This window comes from Leptonychotes weddellii, chromosome 9 (genome assembly GCF_054177405.1).
Source record: "Leptonychotes weddellii isolate Sample4059 chromosome 9, ASM5417740v2, whole genome shotgun sequence".
Lineage (NCBI taxonomy): Eukaryota > Metazoa > Chordata > Mammalia > Carnivora > Phocidae > Leptonychotes > Leptonychotes weddellii.
In genome coordinates this window covers 28,268,080-28,289,180 of record NC_138377.1, presented here as the reverse complement: position 1 = coordinate 28,289,180, position 21,101 = coordinate 28,268,080, and the positions used below count along the sequence as shown (strand labels likewise).

Sequence of the window (21,101 nt, the reverse complement as noted above, 5' to 3'; positions counted from 1 at the left end):
AACCCCACTTGGCTGGGATCTCCTTCTTTCAGGCCCAGGTCCCTACAGCTGCTGTCAGGACCCTGCCATGCAGAGAGGGGCTGGCCTTCCAAGGACCCTTCTGAGCCATATCGGGAGGTGAAGCAGAAGCGTTTCTGTGTGCAGAGGGGATTGGGAGGGGTGGGCACTGCCATACCCAGCCCTCTGTCCCTGCAGGGAGCTAGAACTGACTGCAAGATGCCTCAAGGGTGTGGAGCAAGAGAAGAAGGAGCTGAGGCACCTTACAGAGACCTTGCAGCAGACGCTGGAGGTGAGGGGCCACTGGTCAGCTGGTTGGCCTGGAGGCAGCCTGGTTGGTTGGGCTACATGATACTAGTTTTTCCAACAGCATTTCCCCAGAAGGTTCTCCACCAGGGGAATGGAGCATGATGGAGTGCTGATCTAAAAGGTTTCTTCTCTGTGGACCAGTGAGCACAGGAGGCCTAATGCAGGACCCAGAGGAGCAAATTCAAATTTGTCCTGCTCTGACTATGGCCTTGGGAAACCCAACTTCTTCAGTGTTTATATTTTTATGCCAGATGGAGGATTGATTAGAGTGTGTGGTAGAACCACCCACTTCTTCCTTCTTGTGGCTCATTCACTTAGCTGCTCCTGGGTGAAACTGATCATGAAGGGAAATCAACTGTCATGTTACCTCCATTTGATACCACAGAAACTGAGGGGGAGGAAGAAGGTGGCATGTATCAAGGACAAAATGCCAACTCTGTTCCCAGCCCCTCCTCCCCAACTTTCCCTTGGTTGTCCCTCCACATCTTGCACAAAGACAGTCTGACCCCTACTCCAAACCAGAGCTCATGTGTCCTGAGGAAGCCAAGCTCTTTCAGACTCTACACCTTTGCCCAAGCTGTTCCTTCTACACAGAACATCCTTTCACCTCTTCTTTGCCTGGAGAACACATCCATCCTTCTAAGACTAAACTCCAATATCACCGCAGCCAAGCTTCCCTAACTCTCCCAAGCAAGGGTTTGCTCTGAGCTCTAGGCTCCTGCAGAACTTTGCACATCTGTTACGGGACACTAGGTTGTATTTTGCAAACTGTGAACTTCACTAGACCGTGCCTTAAGGTCTCTACAAGCCCAGCACCTAGCAGGAGCCTGGCACGTTGCTAATGTTTACTGAATTCATGAATTGCCTTGAAGGCTGCAAGGTTTCTATTCTCTCTCAAGTGACTGGGGCTTTGTTTGTGGTGCTTTTATTTGTTTATCTTTCCATTTCACATCATGAGAGATGGTTCTTGTGGAGTGTTTCAACTCCAAAATTTTGGGGTAGTACAAGACCCCATCCTGATAAATGGGGATGACGTCTAAATCTGTTCTAGGGCTGGCTCCTCTTGGGTGTTTTTCATGAGCCCAACACACTCCCTCACTCATCCCTGGAGGAATAAAGACCCCTGAAGTTCATGGTGCCCTTGGGCCCCAGCTGTATAGATGCCAACTTCCCTGGAAGCTGCATTGGGCTCCTCCCTGAGTCCCTTGATGGAGAGTAACCTTGCCTCTTTGTGAAGAAGGAGATCTTGGTTGGCCTTTTACCTCCAGGGAAGAAGGAAGATATTTCAGGTGTCTCTCCTAGAAGACTGAGTGAGGAGGGCATCACTCCCTGAAATTGAAAGGCAGGTGAGGGTAGCCATGTTGGAGAACCTAAATTAGGCTCTTTCTCTTCTGTCCCTCCCTCCCTCCATGCCAGGAACTCTCCATAGAGAAGAAGAAAACCCTGGCAATGCTGGAGGAGAATGAGAACCAGCTGCAGACACTGGCCAATCAGAGCGAGCGGCCCCCTCCCAGTGGGGGTCTCCATAGCAACCTGAGGCAGATAGAAGAGAAGATGCAGCAGCTCTTGGAGGAGAAGCTCCTGGCTGAGAAGCGGTGAGAGCCCCTTCAAGCCCGGAGTCCAGTTTGATAACTTTCCTTGAACTGCACACACAGATTCTTGGGTTCTAGCTGGCATTGACCAGATAGATCACTTACTTCCTTTTGCCTAGGACTCAGTTTCCCCATGAGACAAAGGGGAAGAAAATTTTCACTACCCAGAGCTGACCTGATCATTCTCTCTTGCACTGGTGTGAACCATACAGACAGGCATTAGGTCCGCCTAACAGTACTTTGTGGCAGGCTGGGCAGGTCCTCTCCTCGTAGCTCCTTTGTACAAATGAGGAAACTGAGCCTCAGAGGGTTGATAGGGCTTTCCTGAAGTCACAGAACTAGCAAGACCAGGACCCAAGACTCCAGCCTTCTGACTCTAAGCCAGGGGCTCCCCTCACTGTCCACACCACTCCTCTCATCCCCGGGGTGACAGAACCCAGAAAGTTCTGGGGCTCAGGAAGCCTGGGTGTCAGGGCTTCTCCAGCCAGGTCTCTAGGAGGGGCTGCCCTCCCACTGGAAAGCCCCTTGGGTGAGCGTGCACTGAGCGCCTCTTCACCCGGCAGGATGAAGGAGAACGAGGAGCGCTCACGGGCCCTGGAGGAGGAGCGGGAGTTCTACTCAAGCCAGTCCCAGGCGCTGCAGAACTCGCTGCAGGAGCTGACCGCAGAAAAGCAGCAGGCCGAGCAGGAGCTCAAGGTGCTGGCCTGGACGCTGGGAGCGGCCCGTGTTCCTGGACCTTCCCTCTCACATCTCTACCTGGCAGCTACCTCAATTATCTCTGCCAGTCTGACCCGCCAGGGGCAGGCGATGGAGCCACCATTTGGGGGAGCAGTGAGCCCGCTGCTGGGGTGGGGCAGCATTGGTAGACCCCTGCCCGGTGCAGGGGCTGAGTCCGGGACATCTGGTCAAGGGCTCGAGACACGAAGCAGGATGTGGTAACTTCCATTCAAGTCCAGAGGCGAGCAAGCCCGCTTGAGCCAGGGGATGACCAGGGAAGGCTTCCACGGGAGATGGCAACTGCTCCCCGGGACCCCACTTTCGTCTGTCTTCCCTCTCTCCTCAGGCGGAGGTGAAGGTCCGCATGGACCTGGAGAGGCGTCTGCGGGAGGCAGAGGGGGCCTTGCGGAGCCTGGAACAAGGACTCAACTCCAAGGTGCGGAACAAGGCGAAGGAGGAGAGGATGCGGGCTGACGTGAGCCATCTGAAAAGTGAGCCCCCCTCTGCCCCGGTGCCAGCCCCCAGCCCTCGGGCTCAGCCCCCGCGGGAGTCCAGACCCTGCGGAGCCGGGAGCGCTGCAAGGGGCCTGGAGCGCCGCAAGGGGCCTGGAGCTCCGCAAGGGGCCTGGAGCTCCGCAAGGGGCCTGGTGTGCATCAGGTGGCCCCGAGCTACGGAGGGAGTTTCTTCTCCAGACTCCCGCGGCAGGCGCGTCCTGGGCTCGGCTTCCTCAGGCCCTCGCAACTGGGTGGGGGCGCGGCGGGGAGTTCGGTGCCCTGCGGGGGCGGGTGGGCGCCAGCGCGCCTTTCCCGCGGGAGCCGGGAGCCGGGGGCGGGAGCCGGGAGCCGGGAGCCGGGAGCCGGGAGCCGGGGGGCGGAGCCGGGGGGCGGGAGCCGGGAGCCGAGGGGCGGGAGCCGGGGCGTGGGGCGGGAGCCGGGCGGGAAGGACGCAGCGGCACTGCGGCCGCAGGGTTCTTCGAGGAGTGCATCCGGAACGCGGAGCTGGAGGCCAAGATGCCGGTCATCATGAAGAACTCGGTGTACATCCACAAGGCGGCCACTCGCCGCATCAAGAGCTGCCGCTTCCACCGGCGCCGGTCCAGCACCTCCTGGAATGACAGTGAGTGTGGCTATCCGCGTGCCCCTGCTGGCGTGGGGACGGTCGGAGGCCGCGGGTGGGGACGCTGCCGGAAGAGGGGAGGGTGGGGACTGGGAAGTGCTGATCCAGCTCGGAGGCTGGACAGTTCGGCCTGGACCTGGCTCCACCGGCCTCGGGCTTCTCCCGGGATTCCGGGAGCCGGTGGGCGCGGAGAGGCTGGGAGGAGCTCGGCAGCCTGTGGGATGGGGAGCGGGGGAGGCGGGCTGGGGTTGGGGACCGGGCCAAGCCTCGGTGGAGAGAGGGCTGCTCACGGCCTCCCTCTCCCCAGTGAAGCCGTCCCAGTCTTTCATGACCTCCCAGCTGGATGCCAACAACATGGAGGAGCTAAAGGAGGTGGCCAAGAGGCTCAGCCGGGACCAGCGCTTCCGAGAATCCATCTACCACATCATGGCAAACCAGCCAGGAGCCCCCTCGGTGATTCCCCGGGGTGGAAAGTGAGGAGCGGGCCTTCCCTGCCTCCCAGGTCTTTCCTCAGTAGGGGAAGGGGTGCCAGGGGGAGGTCTAACTCTACCTGGCACCTCTCGGCTCCCCTCTGGGCCAGGGCTCTGCCTGGCGGCCAGCCTCCCCCTCAAAGGACGGCGATGGCCCCTCCCTCACCCCCGCCCCAGACCCTACCCTTGGGTTTGCATCAGGCCCAAACAGGCCCAAGCTGGTGAGGCCAGGAGGGGCCTGGCTGCGCTTGGAGACCTCTGGGTTGGGGAATGGGGCAGGCAGGGCCCACAGCCCGTTCTTGTGCCCGCTACATCTCTGTGATGCTGCCTCTCTGGCCTCCCCTCCCCACCTTGACACCTGCTTCCCCCAGGGGTTCCTAACCCTTTCTTTGCTTCTGAGACCCATAGATGTGTCTCAGCCGAGGCTGCTCACTTCTACCACATCGTGGGGCAGGGCGGGACCTATCGCAGTGACTTTCGGGTCTGTGACAAAGCACACCTGCCATGGTGTCTCCTTTCCTGAGGTTGGGCCCTCCCTGAGGGGCTACCCGCTTGCTCCTCTCACCAGCTGAGTTCACCCGCCTGCAGCTGCAGCTGGTTTGGAGGGTGATGTGACCCTGACCCCTCCGTCCCATATCCCTCCTGCTGGGTACCTAGGGCCCAGGGCCCTGGCTGGGATCTGGGGCCAGCAGCGATTCTGAGGGCTCTCCCAGAGGACAAGAAGTAAGCCGGGGGGGGGGGGGGGAACACAAGGTGGCATTGTTTACTCCTGGTTGGATAGGGAGGCAGCTGCCTCTGGCTGTGGGGCCTCTCTTGGTTTGTGGGATCACAGACGTCCCCCTCTGAGCTGCGCCTGCTTTAGGCACCTTGCCTCCTCTCCCTGCAGAGGCTTTACCCAGTGAAGCAATGTGACCCTGGAAGATGACGGGCCCGGACCTGTAATAAGGCCAGTAGCCGTTGGTTGGCCCCATGTCATCGGGTGAAGCTGAAACACCCTGCCGGTGGTCTGTGGGGGGCACCCCTCTGCCGCAGACAGTCTGCTCTCCTCTTTTCCTAGCCACACCCTCCAAAGCTGCCTGGGTCTATCATCTCTCCAGAAAAGGGGTCTACCAGGGATCAGGGTGCTCATGGTCACTGGTGGTTAAAGGTGCTGATCCTCTGCTGCTTGGCAGACAGAGCGAGGAGCCCCGTCTGAGCGGTGCACAGATGCCCCAGATGGCCGTAGGGCATGCCCCAGCAGACGTGCTGTCCCCCCACCCCCTCAAAATACATGCATATCTGCTGGACGGCCAGCCCAGGCCAGGCCGCGGTGCCCTGCTCTGTGCTCGCGGCTGCCCTGTGACGCTAAGGGGACTCAGCTAAAGTCCTGGGTGGACTCTGATGGCTTCAGCCAGTCTCTGCAGACTCTGGGTGGGGACAGGGGCAGAGGCACTTAGAATCGATACATCTGAAAAGGGATGAGTCTAAATGTAAAAACTTTAAACATGTAGAAACCTGCATAAACTTGGAACTCATTTATCTAACATGAATAGAGGATGGACTTTGAAATGAGGAGGAAGATGTATACAATCAAGATTGCTGTTTTTTATTTTTGTTTTTTTAAAGAATTAGATTAATAATGGTTTGCTCTTGGAGAAATATCTTTTGGAAATTTCCAAATACATTTTCCCCCCACGCAAGCTATTAACCAGAATAGAAAGTGTTTTTCTGTGCACATTCACCAATCCCTAGTTGCTTTCCTCCCATTTCACCCTGTACTTTCTATGCCTCAGGCAAGTCTGGGTTATCTTCAACCAGCTGATCAGTCCACAAGTATTTATTTGTTAAAAGCTCACTATGTACCTAACACTGTAAATAGAAAAAGAGCAACATCTCTATATGAAAATGTATCACAGTGGAAACTACTTATTGGAAATGTATTGATCTGATTAAAAAAACAAAAAACAAACCCGTATTCCTTGGCCAATTAAATGGATTTCCCGCAGTAGTGCTTGTGGTGTGATCATTGCTAGAGAGATGCTGCCCCCTGCAGGCCATATGTGGAATTGTGCGATTCCCCGCATGTAGTCTTAATAAACCTGCGCGTTTCTCTACCTATGAGGAACTACTCCGCAAAGCTGCACCTCCTGGGAGTGGCTTCTTAATAATTAACTGAAAAATCGGTGTTCCCACCCTGAGGTCCCGGCCGTCCCCATGTAACGAGGACTGTCAGCTGGTTTTTATTCTGATTTGAGCACTGACCAAAGGGTGCAGACTATGTAAGTGGGAATAGCTCCAGGGGAGGTGAAAGACACCTAGTTTCATGGCTTGCTGGCTTCAGTATCCCACTGGAAATTGACGGCATGCCTTCTCTGCTGAGGAGAGGTTTATGCTTTTGTTTTGTAATCCTATAAGAGAGAGCAAGAAATGGTAATGACTGGATTCTCCTCCTTTTCGGTTTGTTTCCTCCCTGGGGATGGGTGATCGATCATCATGCCCAGGACTGTCCCAGTTTGTATTGTTTCCTAGCATAATTATTAATGGCTCCCAGCTTAGGTGATAATTATGTGGTCGTCCTGGTTGTAATGCTGTTCCCCAAAAGTATGTTAATGGGTGAGGTAAGAGATCTGTAAAACACTCAGGTCCTGACCCACTGCCCAGCTCCAAGCTCCTGGGAAGGATCCACTGCCTGTATTTGTCTCTGGAGAGATGTCACTGTTGCCTCCCCCCTCCCCAATCCTATCCCACCCAGCTCAGCATGACCTGGGCAGCCTGTGGGTGATCGGGCACCATCCGAGTAAAATTTGGAGCTCACGGTGAATGATGTTGGCAGACCAGAGACTTGCTCAAGTCTCAGGGAACCAGCCTGTGTCAGATTTGGTCTCTATGGAAGGTAGTATTTAAAACCACCAGACAAAGGGGCCGCTCTGAAGCCCTCAGATAAAGCCCAGCAGCTCCTGGGGAATCTTGTGCTTCTGTGAGGAGCCAGGATGGGGCTGCTTGGACCCCAAGGCTCCCCAAAGTCAGAAATCTTATGGCTTTGACTCCTGGGGGGAAAGCTACTGCTTCTTTTACCTCACACACTCCTGGTGAGCAAGGGGCAAGGAGTCTTCTGGCTTTGCTTCTGGGCGAGACTCAATGATCAGGCAGAGAAGCTGGGTTGAGACAGGGTTGCTCGAAGGCAGGAGGCTTCACCTCAGGGGCTGTAGATTGCAGAGCCAGAGCCAGCTGCCAGTGCATTTGGGGGCTCATTCTCTGCACTCGTCTTGCTTCCCCTGAAGGATCTGATCCCCGCCTCTAGGCTGAGGGTCCTACTGTAAACAGACTCAGCCTGTCCTGTTTCCTGGGCAAAAACTGTGGCTGATGGGCCTTGAAGTGTCACTGATCACAGGAGAACCTTTCCTCTAGCAGAGCAGTAACGCGGTCACAAGAAGAGAAGGGAAAGAACTTGTCCCGCGTGCTGCTTGCTGCTGAGGGGGTGGGTGGGGGTGTCTCTGGTGGTTAAAGGTCAGCTCTCAGCTCTGTAGGTTTTAATAAGTCACCAATTAAAATGCTTTTTGTAGGGGCACCTGGGTGGCTCAGTCCGTTAAGCGTCTGCCTTCGGGTCATGATCCCAAGGTCCTGGGATGGAGCCCCTTGTCAGGCTCCCTGCTCAGTGAGGAGCCTGCTTCTCCCTCTCCCTCTGCCTGCTGCTCACCCTGCTTGTGCTCTCTCTCTCTGTCAAATAAATAAAATAAAATAAATAAAAATAAAATCTTTAAAAACAAAAAAATGCTTTTTATATGTATATATTTTTATTAGGTAGGAGATAAGTCTCTTAAATCTCACAAGGCTGCTCAGAGCCTTTGCAGTTCTCAAGTTCTATGAACTGGGAAAACTGGGAACCAGCAGCTCTGGGATGAACAGAAATAGGACTGTCCCTACCAGCGCTAATCACAGAAATACAGTTCTTAGGGAGGAAGGATGTTCTGGCTCATGTCAAGCTTGATGCCATGCAATTGTCAGAAAATTTTAGTGTTGAGATGAGAAGAGGAAAGATAACTAATTTATCAGCCCAAAGAAAAGGCAGTGGTGACCAATTAGTCACTTGGAAGGCCATCCTGGGAAAGGAAAGATGTCCATTCTCATGTTCATCCTGATGTCTGAGACCATCTCTCAGCGTCACTTCTTTCCATCTTCATTCGACAGATGTTTATTGGGATGCCATCGCCTGAAGTCAAGCACCTACCATGTGCTTATTATCTCTATCACTTACTATTATTTTTTTCATTGTGGTAAAATATACATAACATAAAAGTTACCGTTTTGACCATTTTTTAAAAAGATTTTATTTATTTATTTGAGAGGGAGAGAAGCAGACTCCCCACTGAGCAGGGAGCCCAATGCGTGGGGCTCGATCCCAGGACCCTGAGATCATGACCCGAGCCAAAAGCAGATGCTTAACCGACTGAGCCACCCAGGCGCCCCCCATTTTGACCATTTTCAAGTGTACAGTTCAATAGTGTTAAGTGTATTCACATAGTTGTGCAACTATCTCCAGAACTTTTCATCTTGCAAGGCTGGAACTCTATGCATTAAACAAGTCCCAGTTTCCCCCCTCCCCAGCCCCTGGCAACTACCATTCTACTTTCTTTTCCTATGAATTTGACTTCTTAAGATAATTCATAAAAGTGGAATCACACAGGATTTGTCTTTTTACCAACTGGCTTGTCTCACTTAGCGTAACCGTCCTCAAGATTTGCTCACATTGTAACATGTCAGAATGTCCTTCCTTTTTAAGGTTGAATAATATCCTACCACTTTTGAAAAGAAAAACTGATTGAAATCTTATTTTTCTATAAATTGTTGGCCAGTGACGAGGGCCCTGCCGGTCTTAAAGGATAAGAGAGTCACAGCTGAGGGGAAGGGAAGATGGGTCCCTATGCTTCCCTTTTTTTCCAGGTTGCTCCTCATAATGGCCTGGTATGAAGAGATGCTTTGGAGTTCACTTCCTCCTTCTTCCCAGCAGATGGCAGCATGCTCTGCGCTGGGCCGGCAAAATCTGGGGGCAAAGTGAGCTAAGGCTCACAGAGAAGGGGGAGGGCTTGGGGACACTGCTCAGGTTCTGCATTATTGCTGATGAATCTCCCAGTTGTTCTCCCCTTTAAGATACGAAACAAAAGTCTCTGCTTCAGCCATCATTTATTAAGTCTGTTATACATCACGTGCTTTCACATTGATTTCTCCTTTTTGTCCTCACAATATCCCTCTCCTTGAAAGCCAAAGGTTAAGGGAGTTTTGTTCAAGGTCACACAGCTCCTAAGTGGAGGTTCAGGTATTTGAGTTCATGGCCAGTGTTCTTTCTAGCATATGTAAATATGTAAATAATTTCATGTAAATTATTTTTAGTGGGTTTCTTTTCTTTCCCCCCACTCCTCCATTTCCTTCTTCCTTCCTTCCTTCCTTCAGCAAATATAAATATATGGAGTTCCTCTATGTTCTAGGCACCAGAGTCTGCACTCAGATCTTTTCTGTTATGGGTTCTTAAGGGATTGACTCAGCTGCTTTGTAACTGACAGTTTCCCGAGAATTCTTTCATTCTGAAGATCTGCTAGTCCAACGTAGCAGGCTCTGAGGGTTGGAGCTTCTCCTCCTAAGAACTTTGTAAAGTAACCAGGCTTTTTCTTGCTGCCTCCAACCACTTCTAGGCTGGTGGTCTCTTGCCCTTCACCCTCCTTTGCCCTGCCCCAGGCTTCTCAGTCCAGTCTCCTCTGGGAGGAGGCAGCCAATGGGAAGCCCCTGGGCTGGAGATCTAGAGGGCCTGGGTGGTCCTACAGAACCAGTGATTAATCCTGAGAGAGGGGCAAGCCATTTGATCGCCCGTTGGTACAATGAAGGTGTGGAATTAGATGTTCTCAAAACCCTTCTGTAATTCTGGTGGTCACACTTCTCTGCTGGGGATTGCCTTAGGGGTAAGCATGGGACCAGGATGGCCGATGAGAAGTTTGCTGGAGGACTTCTGATATAGGTTTTTTCACCTTTCAAGTCACAGAGAAGGTAGGATCCCTTTTTGTCCACTGGACATTTCATGTCTGGATATGACGCCTAGGAATAAGGCAGCCGGCTTGTGACCATGACGGCAGCTGGGCCTGGAAAAACGGTAAGGAGACTGGTCCTTACTGAGTGGTCACTGAATTTACCAGTGCTGGGTCTGCCCTCTTTCAGGACTTCTTGTTATGCGATCTGATTTATCTTTCCTTATTGTTTAAGCCTTTTTGACTGGCTTTTCTGTGATTTCCAAACAAGAGCTGCCTAACTGATAGCCACCTTAGCTTTTTCAGAGTTGTTGTGTGATCCCCAAGGACGGAGAGGTCTTTTTCCTAAGGAAATCACAACATTTTCATTCATAGACTGGGAACTAGAATTCATCTACTCATTCAGTCAACAAATATTTATTGAGAACCCGCAAGCATATTTTTTGAAAATTCTAGACACACACACCCCTGCAACTCAAAATCTCTGAAATCGGGGTATAGTTTAAATTTTTTTAATTTTTTAATTTTTTAAAGATTATTTATTTGAGAGAGAGAGCGTGAGCTGGGGAAGGGGGGGAGGGAGAGGGAGAGAGAGAATCTCAAGCAGGCTCCATGCTTAGCACAGAGCCAGGCGAGGGGCTGATCCCAGGACCCTGAGATCATGACCTGAGCTGAAAACAAGAGTCAACCGCTTAACTGACTGAGCCACCAGATGTCCCTGAAATTCGGATATATTTCAAATTCCTGCTGCTCACATGGCCATCTCTGTGGGGTTGTCACTGCTTTTGCAGACATCAGATACCCCAGCATCACAATGTGAACACTGTTTGTCAATAGTTGAGTAAAAAAAAATCCCAAAATACTCACAGGGCATGCTCTTCATAAATAAGGGTCACGTGGTTGTCAGGGAGGTGGTGAATCAGACATGTCTGGGGGCACTTGCAATACAGCTGGGCCCACAGAATCATAAAGCTGGCTGCAGAGCCCTGTACATAGGACACTTCATTCTTTTATGGATTCTTTTGAGAAATGCTGCATCGTTCAGACTCTTGAGGCCTCGGAGGATGCCAGCATGTGAAAAAAAGATGGTCATTGTGATTCTCAGTCAAAGAGAGAGGAATCAAATTTGGAATGAGAAGTTCTAGAAATACCTTCGCCCATTACTTCACTTTTTATTCACCGTTTTATTATGCACAAGAGTGACTTACAATGAAAATCTGTGACTCATCAAATCCAAAAGAATTCTCAATAAATGTAAAATAAAAATTTTGAATGAGAGCATGATGTCATAGTTTAATTGGCAACACTTTTAATTTCTTAGTGGTACATAAAACAATGGTATGCCTTATACTCAGTGATGTCTTACATTGGAGACTATGTACTATGCGCCGAACTCTGTCCTGGTACCGGGGAGACAACTGTGAACAAGAGTCAAAACCCTGGTTGTTTGTTCAGCTTGGCTTTGGAGAGTCCTTTAGATGTCAATCAGGGACCTATGGGACAGCCACTTTTATTTTTTTTAAGATTTTATTTTTTTCTTTATTTGAGAGAGAGGGAAAGAGAGTGAGAGAGCCCAAGCACGGGCAGTGGCAGAAGGAGAGAGAGAAGCAGGCTTCCCACTGAGCAGGGAGCCCAACGCAGGACTCGATCCCAGGACCCTGGGACCATGACCCCAGCCGAAGGCAGACGCTTAACCCACTGAGCCACCCAGGCGCCCCTGACAGCCACCTTTCACACATCAACTCAAAGCTTCCAAGGTTGCCCTTGGGATGATAGTCTCCAGCGATCCATAAGAATTTCCCTTTTCCATTGTGCCTGTAAGTACCCCAGAGCACCTCTGTCCTCATTTAATTGGTAGAAACTCAGTGACATGGCCTCATCCCCTGCAGGGGAGGCTGAGCACCCAAGGTAAAAGGTGACTAGATGCTAGTGAGCAGCAGTGGTCTCTCTGTGCACTCTAAGCAACACTGTGGAAATGGGGGAGAGTCCCAGCAGCCCAGAGCCTCCCCACAGAAAACAAAAACACCAGCTTGCCTGTCCTGCCATTGTGTCTCTGGGGATGCCGACCCGAATATCAGGCACATCACTGCATAGGAAGATGTTCATGACTCAGAATATTAGCCCCATTGGTAACCAGTTTTGGATAGCCCTGGTTACCCATGGGGGCTAACAGGGTTAAAGAATTGTGTGGTGCTTCTCCTAAACCATGACTTTCTATCTGAGATATTTTGGGGCAGAAGAGATCTTTCAGGAATGCCTATAAAGCTCCATCACTTAGCACTGCCAGTTCCGCCTCTCTGCCTGCTCCGGGGGGGGGGGGGGCCGGGGGGGGGTTTGTTTGCTCAGTAGAATGTGTGCTAGTGAATCGGCCTGCAGGGCTCCAGCCTCCAAGATAGAACAGAACACTGTTGCAGAGGCCATTGGACGCCTGTGGAGGGGCTCGGGTTTCACCCCTTCCATGCTGTGTGACTTGGGCACATCACTTAACATTTCTGGGCATCGGATCTCTCCGCTGTGAACGTACAGTCCTCAAATGTAAATGTAGCAGCAACACCTGCCTTTACTACCTCATGTGTTGTTGAGAGGATCCAGAGAGCTGCAAGGGAGAGCTCTGTGATTTGTAAAAGCTTCGCACAAACACTACATCGTGCTGGTCTGCACTGTGGGAATGCTCCTTGAGGTTGCGATGGTGGTCTTGCTCACGCTCACTCTGTCTGATGGGACATTTCTAAGCCACTTGGTTGAAAGCCTCTCCTGCTCCTTCCAGACACACACACACACACACACACACACACACACACACACAGAGCTTGTTCGGTTTGGTATTCAAGGTAAAGCCTCTAAGTCAGGGCTGAGGGACTGAGGCCTAATATTAGTGGGAAATGCTCAGGAAAGGGAGGGAAGCCGGGGCCGTGGCTGCCTCTCACCTGAGTGGGGACTGAATGCATTTTTCGTCGGCAGCAGCCTGCGGCCGGCTGCGAGTGCCAGGAGGTGCCCATATGGCCAGTTTGGCAGAGCACACAACTTCGTGTCCCCTCTCTGGCCAGCTCTGTGGGCCGGCTCCTTTCCGACTCTCTACCTCTCTTCAGCGTGAACCATTTCTGTCATTTTCTAAGTTCTGGAACCTATTCTCGAGTTCCTGGGCCTTTTAAGCTGCACTGTCCCCTCCTGCTCCTCTAACATTTCCTGGATGAACAGAGGCTGGGAACAAGATGCATTCTCTCCACTTGAGAGCTATGCAAATCAAGACAGAGAAGGGAAGGAATTTCTTCCGATGGGGCGGAGAGGGGGATGGGAGGCAAAGGAGAAGAATTCACTTGAAAGGCGGGAGGGCCCATCAGGACACTTCTGGTTGCCATGACGAACATACTGGCTCCTGAGGCTGGAAACGTCTCTGAATCGAAGTATGAGCCACAGGGACCGGGCCTCGGGGCTTAGAACTGGAGACCCTGCCACCGGGATGTTGGTTCTCTCTCTGCTTCTCTTGCCTTCTTTTTGTGTGTTGACCTTGCTCTGTCCCACTGCAAACATCTGGGAGAAGACCTAGGCACTGGCAGCCGCAGCTTGGCCAGAGGAAGGAGAGAGCTCCTTCCTCGAGGCTGCCTATACTCACCGCAGGGAAGGGACAGGCCCCGCGGCTCGGGTCGTGCGCCGCCGCTTGGCTGAATCACTGCCGTGGGCGAGGAGGAAGGGTCTGTACTTCCCCAGGCAACCCGCGGGTCCGGAGCCGGGGGGGAAGAACAAACGCAGGGGATCGCTGTGGCGGTGCGCGGGTGCGCGGGTGCGCGGGTGCGCGGGTGCGCGGGTGCGCGGGTGCGCGGGTGCGCGGGTGCGCGGGTGCGCGGGTGCGCGGGTGCGCGGGTGCGCGGGTGCGCGGGTGCGCGGGTGCGCGGGTGCGCGGGTGCGCGGGTGCGCGGGTGCGCGGGTGCGCGGGTGCGCTGCCACGGTCCTGCCAGGACCGTGGCATCACCGGGCGGGCAATGCTGAGGAGCAGCGGCCACAGCAGGAGCACATCCGCCCTGGGCTCCAGCGGCTTCCTGAAGGCGGTCAGCAGCGGTTGTCATGGCAACAGCCTTGCTGGGAGGATCTGAAGGAAAAGACTGAGGCTGGAATGTTTTGAATATTTGCCTACAAATGAGTCTGTCTCTTGTTGCTAAGAGCCAAAGAGAGACGACGCCCAGCTTTTTGGGTCATTTCAGTGTGAGTAGAGCGGTCGGCGAAGGTACAGGTGGACTCAAGTTTGAGTTTCCCTCCCTGAGATGGAGGAGGACGTCAGGAGCCTGTTACTGGAGGAGGCTGTAGGACTCTTCTTCTTCTTCTTTTTTTTTAAAGATTGTATTTATTTATTTATTTGACAGAGAAAGAGAGTGCTCACAAGCAGCGGGAGCGGCAGACAGAGAAGCAGGCTCTCCACTGAGCAAGAAGCCCGATGCACGACTCGATCCCAGGACCCTGGGATCATGACCTGAGCCGAAGGCAGACGCTTAACGACTGAGCCACCCAGGCGCCCGGCTGTAGGACTCTTCCAACACAGTCGAGTGAACCACGTACAACCACCTACCTGCCCCCGTGCCAGGCTGTCTACCATGGAGTATTGTTCCTCAAGGTGTCACAGGAGTGTTCCCAACAAGCATTTAGGCAGCTCGCCGGCAAGGACTGGTTTCATCCACAATGAGCCCCTCCAGCGAGCCTGCTGTTCCCTTGGATATGCTTACTGTCCATCTCCGGTCCTGCAAGGGCTTGCTGAAGTAGAGACTGGCCGCCTCAACAAAGGTCACCCATGTGGAGAGGCTCCTTGCCATTGGCTCTCACCTCCACTGGCTCAGCTTTCCCTCCAGTCAGCTCACGAAGAAACAGACCTGGTGCTTTTACAGTTTTCATTTTAAAGATGAAGAAACAGTGGTCAGAGAATGCTGGCCTCAAGAGAAACTTGAATCCCCACTCTGCCTAACCCTGCCCACCCTCCTCTCCCATCCTAAGGAATAGCAGACGCCCGGCCTGATGGGGTACCTGGGGAAGGAGGTAGTGCTCTAGGCCTATGTGATGGGGAGGGGTACCTCCTTGGCTCTCCTTCAAGCCCAGGGACTTCCCTCCATGAGTAAGCATGAAGGGTGTGAAATGAACCTGCTCTGCCTCAATCTTGGACAGATATTCTTGCTCACTTTCCCTCAGCATGCTTTTTGTGGGATGCATCTTTCTTTACTATGGGAGGGTTACGTCGTTCTGGGATTCAGGAGAAACGAAAAATGGCCCCCTACGAGAGCCCTCAGCCTACATGAAGGTGTCCCTTACGTGGGGCAGCCTCGTCTACCAGGGCAGATACACTTCAGTAATAAAGAGCTTGCATTTCATCTGTCTCACGATGGGGTAGGCCTGGAGGATATGAGGTCTCTGGCCAGATCCCGTTATCCTGTCACACCACACACCAGCCATCCGCCCAAGGTCCCACTGCCACAGAAGGTAGAACTGGGGCCGGAGCTCAGCCTTTGGACCCCAGTCCCCATCTCTCTCCTTCTGCCCCTTCTAGTCTTGGGACAATGCCAGGCCAGGAGTGGGGGATGGTCCTGCAGCCTTGGGCGTTCCAAGAGGAGCTGTGCACACTGGTTCTGGGTTCCTGCTTGGGATCACCACTCCCTGGTGGACAAGCTCACACTCAGTCGTCACATTTCTGCAGCTGCCCTGGGAGGCAGGGTGCCTGTCACCCAGAGAGCTCCCACAGCCTGACTACGGCTCTTTCCCCAGAGCCTGATACCTGGCAGGAGCTAAAATCCTTGTTCTGAGATGCTTGAAGGAGGCAATTTGTTCTATCCCTAACTTTCCTTCCCCCTCCTCTCTCTCCCTCCCTGTCCACCTTCCTTTTATCCTTCCTTCCTTCCCTCCTCCCTCCCATCTACTCACTCAAACTTAAGCAGATGCATCCCCCGAGGCGTGCTACCTATTGTCCGTCTCCTGTAGGTTAAAAAGCATCAGAAACCGAATACTTCCCCGAGTTGAGAGCCATGCTGAATTATTCATAGACCAAATCGACTGCAAATTTCAGAGTGATTTTTATTCAAGGTTGATGTCGTGAGGCTCTGGGTGAGAGGATTAATGACCATGCCCGACATAGCACAGCCCTCCCTGAATCCATCCCAACCCCTCGTACCCTCTTTTGCTTCTTGCCCTTGACTGTGGTATATGCATAGACCATTCTCTCCCTGCTGTGACGGAAACTTCTAATTGTCCACTAGTGTCCATTCTCTTCCTTTTTCTCGTAGTTTTAGCTTGACAGACGGCTACTTAGTCAGAGACTATATTCTCCAGCCTGCCTTGCAGTCAGGAGTGGCCAGATGACTAAGTGCTGGCCAGTGAGAAGGAAGCAAAAACTGACGTACACAACATCCACAGGAGGAAATTGTTTGCCTTCTACGTCTTCTTTTTTCCTGGAACGTGGAGGTGGTGTTGCTGGGTTAACTTTGATCGTGCAAATAAAGAAAACACCCTAGAAGACGGCAAGGTAAGATAGAAGGAAGCTAGGCCCTGGACCGCGAGTGCCATGGGACCATCTACCCAGCCCGGACCACCTGCCTTCCCAGGCACTAGAACACAAGAGAAAAATAAGCCTCTTCGCAGCCTTGTGCTCCTCTCTGAGGCCTCAGCTTAGCTGTCACTTTCCCAGGAAGCTGTCTTGGAGCGTCGCTGGACCAGCACTTCCTGGGAGCTTTCACCCATGCCCTCACAGGAGCACACACCAGAGAACCCTATAAAGACTTGTTGGCTTGTTTGCAACACACACACTGCACGTGGCCCGGCCTGGGAGTGCTTTGAGGCAGGGACCACAATCTTACGTGCTCCTTTTGCTCAGGACCTGGAATACAGTAGGCACTCAGTAAATGTTGACTAGTTCAGGGGTAGTGACACACACCTGCATTCTGCCTTCGTTCTCACCTACAGAGATTGTAAGCACTTCCTTGTGCTTAATCCCAAGCAGAAACTGCAGAACAGGTCCCATTCTTCTCTGTCTTCCTACATACACACCCAGGACTTTCTTCCATGTCCAGTCAGACAGGCCAGGCCCCAGGAAGGCGTGCTTCCCAAGCGGGATTTTGACTATGGCCAAAGTGAAGCCCAGTGCTAGATGCCAGCCCACGACCCCTGTTATCAGATGTGCTTCACCCAAATGTGAGACCTGGCAGTGTTTTGATTAGGTCTGTGACTTATAGCAGGAGTGACCCTTCCTTGATTATCTTTGCCTTGAAAACCTGGGTGAAAGGGGTGGGTGTTGTAGAAATCTATGCATCACATTTAATTGGAAAAGTGTGCAAATTCTTTTATAAGCTGTTTTCTTTTTTTTTTAAGATTTTATTTATTTATTTGAGACAGAGAGAATGAGAGACAGAGCGCATGAGAGGGAGGAGGGTCAGAGGGAGAAGCAGACTCCCTGCCGAGCAGGGAGCCCCATGTGGGATTCGATCCCGGGACTCCAGGATCATGACCTGAGCCGAAGGCAGCCGCTTAACCAACTGAGCCACCCAGGCGCCCTATAAGCTGTTTTCAATTTACGTACAACTGTGGAGGTCTGTTTACAAATCTGCGTTGGGGCTGCCCTGATAGATTTTTCTGGTCACTACGTAGATGGGACCATGCACCATGCAACAGGCCAAGGCTTTGGCAGCTGCTCTGAGAGCTGGGGCTCTGGCCTCCAGCCAGCCTTTCCTTGAGACACTTCCCAAGAGCATTGACCTTGGCAGCACTTAGACGTTGCTGCTTTTATTAGTCCTTCCTTCCTTCCTCCCTCCCTTCCTTCCCTCCCTCCCTCCCTCTCTTTCTTCTTTCTTTCTTTCCTCCTTCCTCCCCTCCCTTCTTCCTTCCTTCCTTTGCCAGACCGTTCTTTGGGGTTCTTTGTACAGACAGCATCTTTCATTGCGGCCTGAGGGTTCAGAAGAGTGCAGTCTGCCTGCCTCGCCCCCCGCCCCCCCACCATCAACCTCAGCTTTGGGAACCAAATGCACAGCATCCTCACATTCCTAAACAAACCTCCGGTGTGCACAGTTGTGATTCTACTGCCCAGAAGGCTCAGAAATAGTGTTAGCATTCCAAGGGCTCAGTGGGTCTAGTGACCTCCGGCCTCAGATATAAGCAGGTCTTTAGGGATTGAGTTTGCCCCAGAGCAGAGGAATGGATCCTTGAACCAAAAAAGAATGAGACTGGTACTTTTGAGAAGATGGGGCATCAGACCCCACATCTGCCTCAGGCATGTCCTCCACTGTGACAAGGAGATTATAGTGGTTTACTCCCCAGTGTTTCAGCCAGCATCCCACACATTTCTGGAAAGATACAAAAAGCTGAGCTCCCTTGGGCACAGATTCTGAGACGTTATGCTGGCATTTCCTCCCTAGTGGAGCATGGGGTGAAGTACGGTGGGAGGGGAGGCCACCCTCAAATAAGCCATCAAACAGGGGAGTCCCCTAGTGTCATTAATCCCCTGGGCACACCCCTCATGGGGTCACATTAGCTAATGCAAGGTCACCATTCCGAAGTTCGCGTTCACCTTACTTAAAAGTGTTCAGGAGTCATAATATGTGGAAGGCATGGATCTTTGTAATCTTAAGCTTTAACATACTCTATACATGTTGGTTTTAAATGGTCACCCTTTTATACTACATTCTAGTATAGATATCCAGAAGCATGAACCAAGGTCTTAAGAAAAACATCACTGGGGGTAATCTAAAATTAAGACAGCTTTAGTTTCAACTTAATTTTGTCTGTGAAATGGGGCAAAAACTACCTTTATTCAGCTTTGGCAGGGGGGATGCCTCAGGAGCTTAGCTGAGGGTCAGTGGTCTCACCCTAATGGACTCTTAAGGTCTGTGATTTGAATGGAACATCACACCTCCAGCCAGCCTCTCTGCATCCCTCCCAGCACGTTCTCTCTCAGTGAAGTTAAGAGAAATTGTTCAGCTAATGGTTACCTCTGTTTCAACAGAATTCAACTTTTAGAAGCACTGATTTAAAAAAAAAATAATGAGATTAATAATAAAAGCTATTTATTGTGCTCATACTACCTGCCAGGCACTATGCTCATTTTCACTGCATGCTTTTTTTTTTTTTTAAGATTTTATTCATTTATTTGAGAGAGAGCAAAAGCGAGAGAGATCACAGAGGGAGAGGGAGAGGGGAAAGCAGACTCACCGCTGAGTGGAGAGTCCAATGAGGGTCTTGATCCTAGGACCCTGAGATCATGACCTGAGCCTAAGGTGGATGCTTAACTAACTGAGCCCCCAGGCGCCCTTTCTCTGCATGCTTTATCTCATTTTCAGGACAACCCATCAGGTATTTACCATTATTGTCCCACTTTACAGACAAAGAAACTGAGGCTCAGAGAAATGGTATAATTTGCCTAAGGTGATCCAAAGGCCAGGTGTGTCTGGCTCTCCAGTTTTAACCACTACACAATTTTGCAAGAGGGCTGGTTCTCAATGATATGGGCAGAAAGCAGGTTCTCCCACTTTGGGAAAGGCTGTGTCCTACCACCCATATCTGATGGTCCTAGAAAAACACTCCCAATCCTTGCACTCCATTGAAGGGAAGGATCAGAACGGGAATTAAATTTAAAAAGACAATAAAATAAGGTGTCTGAATTTCTGTCTTTTGTCTAATACAAATCTGGTTTTGCAACTCGAAAAGTCCTAATCCCCCTCAAAGTTAAAAACCTCAGATATTGTATCTCCTGGTGTTTGGGCTACAGCCTCTTCTGTAAAGTATAACAATTTGGCAGAGTCAGCTCGTGAAACTCGTGTGGTCACGCGGGGCCCTGCCCTTAGAAAGGCTACGTACGTGGTTCTATGTTCTGCTGAAGCTGTCTTGAAATTGTTAATAATATTTAAATGAGAGGCCATGCATTTTCACTTTGCACTGGGCACTGCAAGTTACATAGCAGGCCCTGTAATTTAGGAGATAAAAGTAATGCATTTTGACATCAAGTATCTGCAGCCATGAGCTAGCCCCGAGCCAGAGCTGACATGCCTTTGGCCCTCCCTTGGTAATTCCCTCTTTGTGTGGAGAGTAAGTGACCATAGGAAGCCACACAAAGGAAATGCCCACTCCTCTGCCCCGTAGCGAGAGCTAGTGTTGATGGCAGAACGGGAGCTCAGCGCTGACCCCATCAGAAGAGTAGTGGGGAGTTGAGAGGGAGAGACCCCTGATCCTATTTGAAAATCCCAGGAGAATGGGGATAAAGAGCTCTGGGTGCCCTGAGTTTGGGTTTGCCTGATTCCCTGACTGGTGGCAAATGGTCCGATTTCAATGCCTCTGACATGAGTACGTCCTTCTGCTCTCAAGTTGGAGTTGGGAGCCTTTGGTACCCCCCGTTTTGAAACCCAGCCATTGAAGCACCACACCATTGGAAAGGCTCTGCTTAAACAGGTGGGGTGAGGCTGGGTGGGGTACAGTATGCACATGGCAGGGGAGGCACCTGGCTCCCCACCAAAGGGTGCCTAGAGGTCCGGGGGTCCTGCCTCTGCATTAGCCATAGTGAAGCCAAAACTGAAGGGCAGAGTTGAGAAGGAGGACTGATGCCATCTGGTTTGGCTCCTAGCTTCACCCCGGTTTCCAACTCACAGATACGCCCCTACCTTCCTCATTTGGCTTTCTCACTTGTTTATGATTTTTCTGGATGCCCCCGCACACTGCCAACAGTAAGCTGTCTCCTAGAAAGCTTCTCTGTGGATGCCGCATCTCAAGGAGCCATCCCTGCTGTGCCTAGCATCCTGCCCTAAGGTTAATGCTGTCATTAGATACTAGGGAGGGGAAGCGGAGATCCTGGTTCTCGGGCTCCGGCCACCTCGCCAGCAGCGGGGGCTAAGGGTGATATGGGCCAGCTGGGGGAGGCAACATCTGTGAGACACACCATCTGGACAACATTTGAG

The 21,101-nt window shown here is 51.9% G+C and overlaps 1 protein-coding gene across 3 annotated transcripts in view; it reads left to right on the top strand.

The window, feature by feature from the left end:
• The window catches only part of PLEKHD1 (pleckstrin homology and coiled-coil domain containing D1), a 39,967-nt gene extending 24,422 nt beyond the window's left edge, over positions 1 to 15,545 (top strand). The window contains exons 8-14 of one of the 3 annotated variants that reach the window (XM_081830349.1): positions 196 to 289; positions 1,723 to 1,901; positions 2,462 to 2,594; positions 2,962 to 3,106; positions 3,582 to 3,731; positions 4,039 to 4,204; positions 5,088 to 6,185. In XM_081830349.1, coding sequence (XP_081686475.1) covers positions 196 to 289; positions 1,723 to 1,901; positions 2,462 to 2,594; positions 2,962 to 3,106; positions 3,582 to 3,731; positions 4,039 to 4,204; positions 5,088 to 5,103 — 883 coding nt within the window. In that variant the 3' untranslated portion in view covers positions 5,104 to 6,185. Of the gene's footprint in view, positions 1 to 195; positions 290 to 1,722; positions 1,902 to 2,461; positions 2,595 to 2,961; positions 3,107 to 3,581; positions 3,732 to 4,038; positions 6,186 to 14,552 lie in introns of those variants that run through there. The other 2 variants (XM_081830348.1, XM_006735807.3) reach the window with 2 other exon arrangements.
• The last annotated feature ends 5,556 nt before the right edge of the window (positions 15,546 to 21,101 follow it).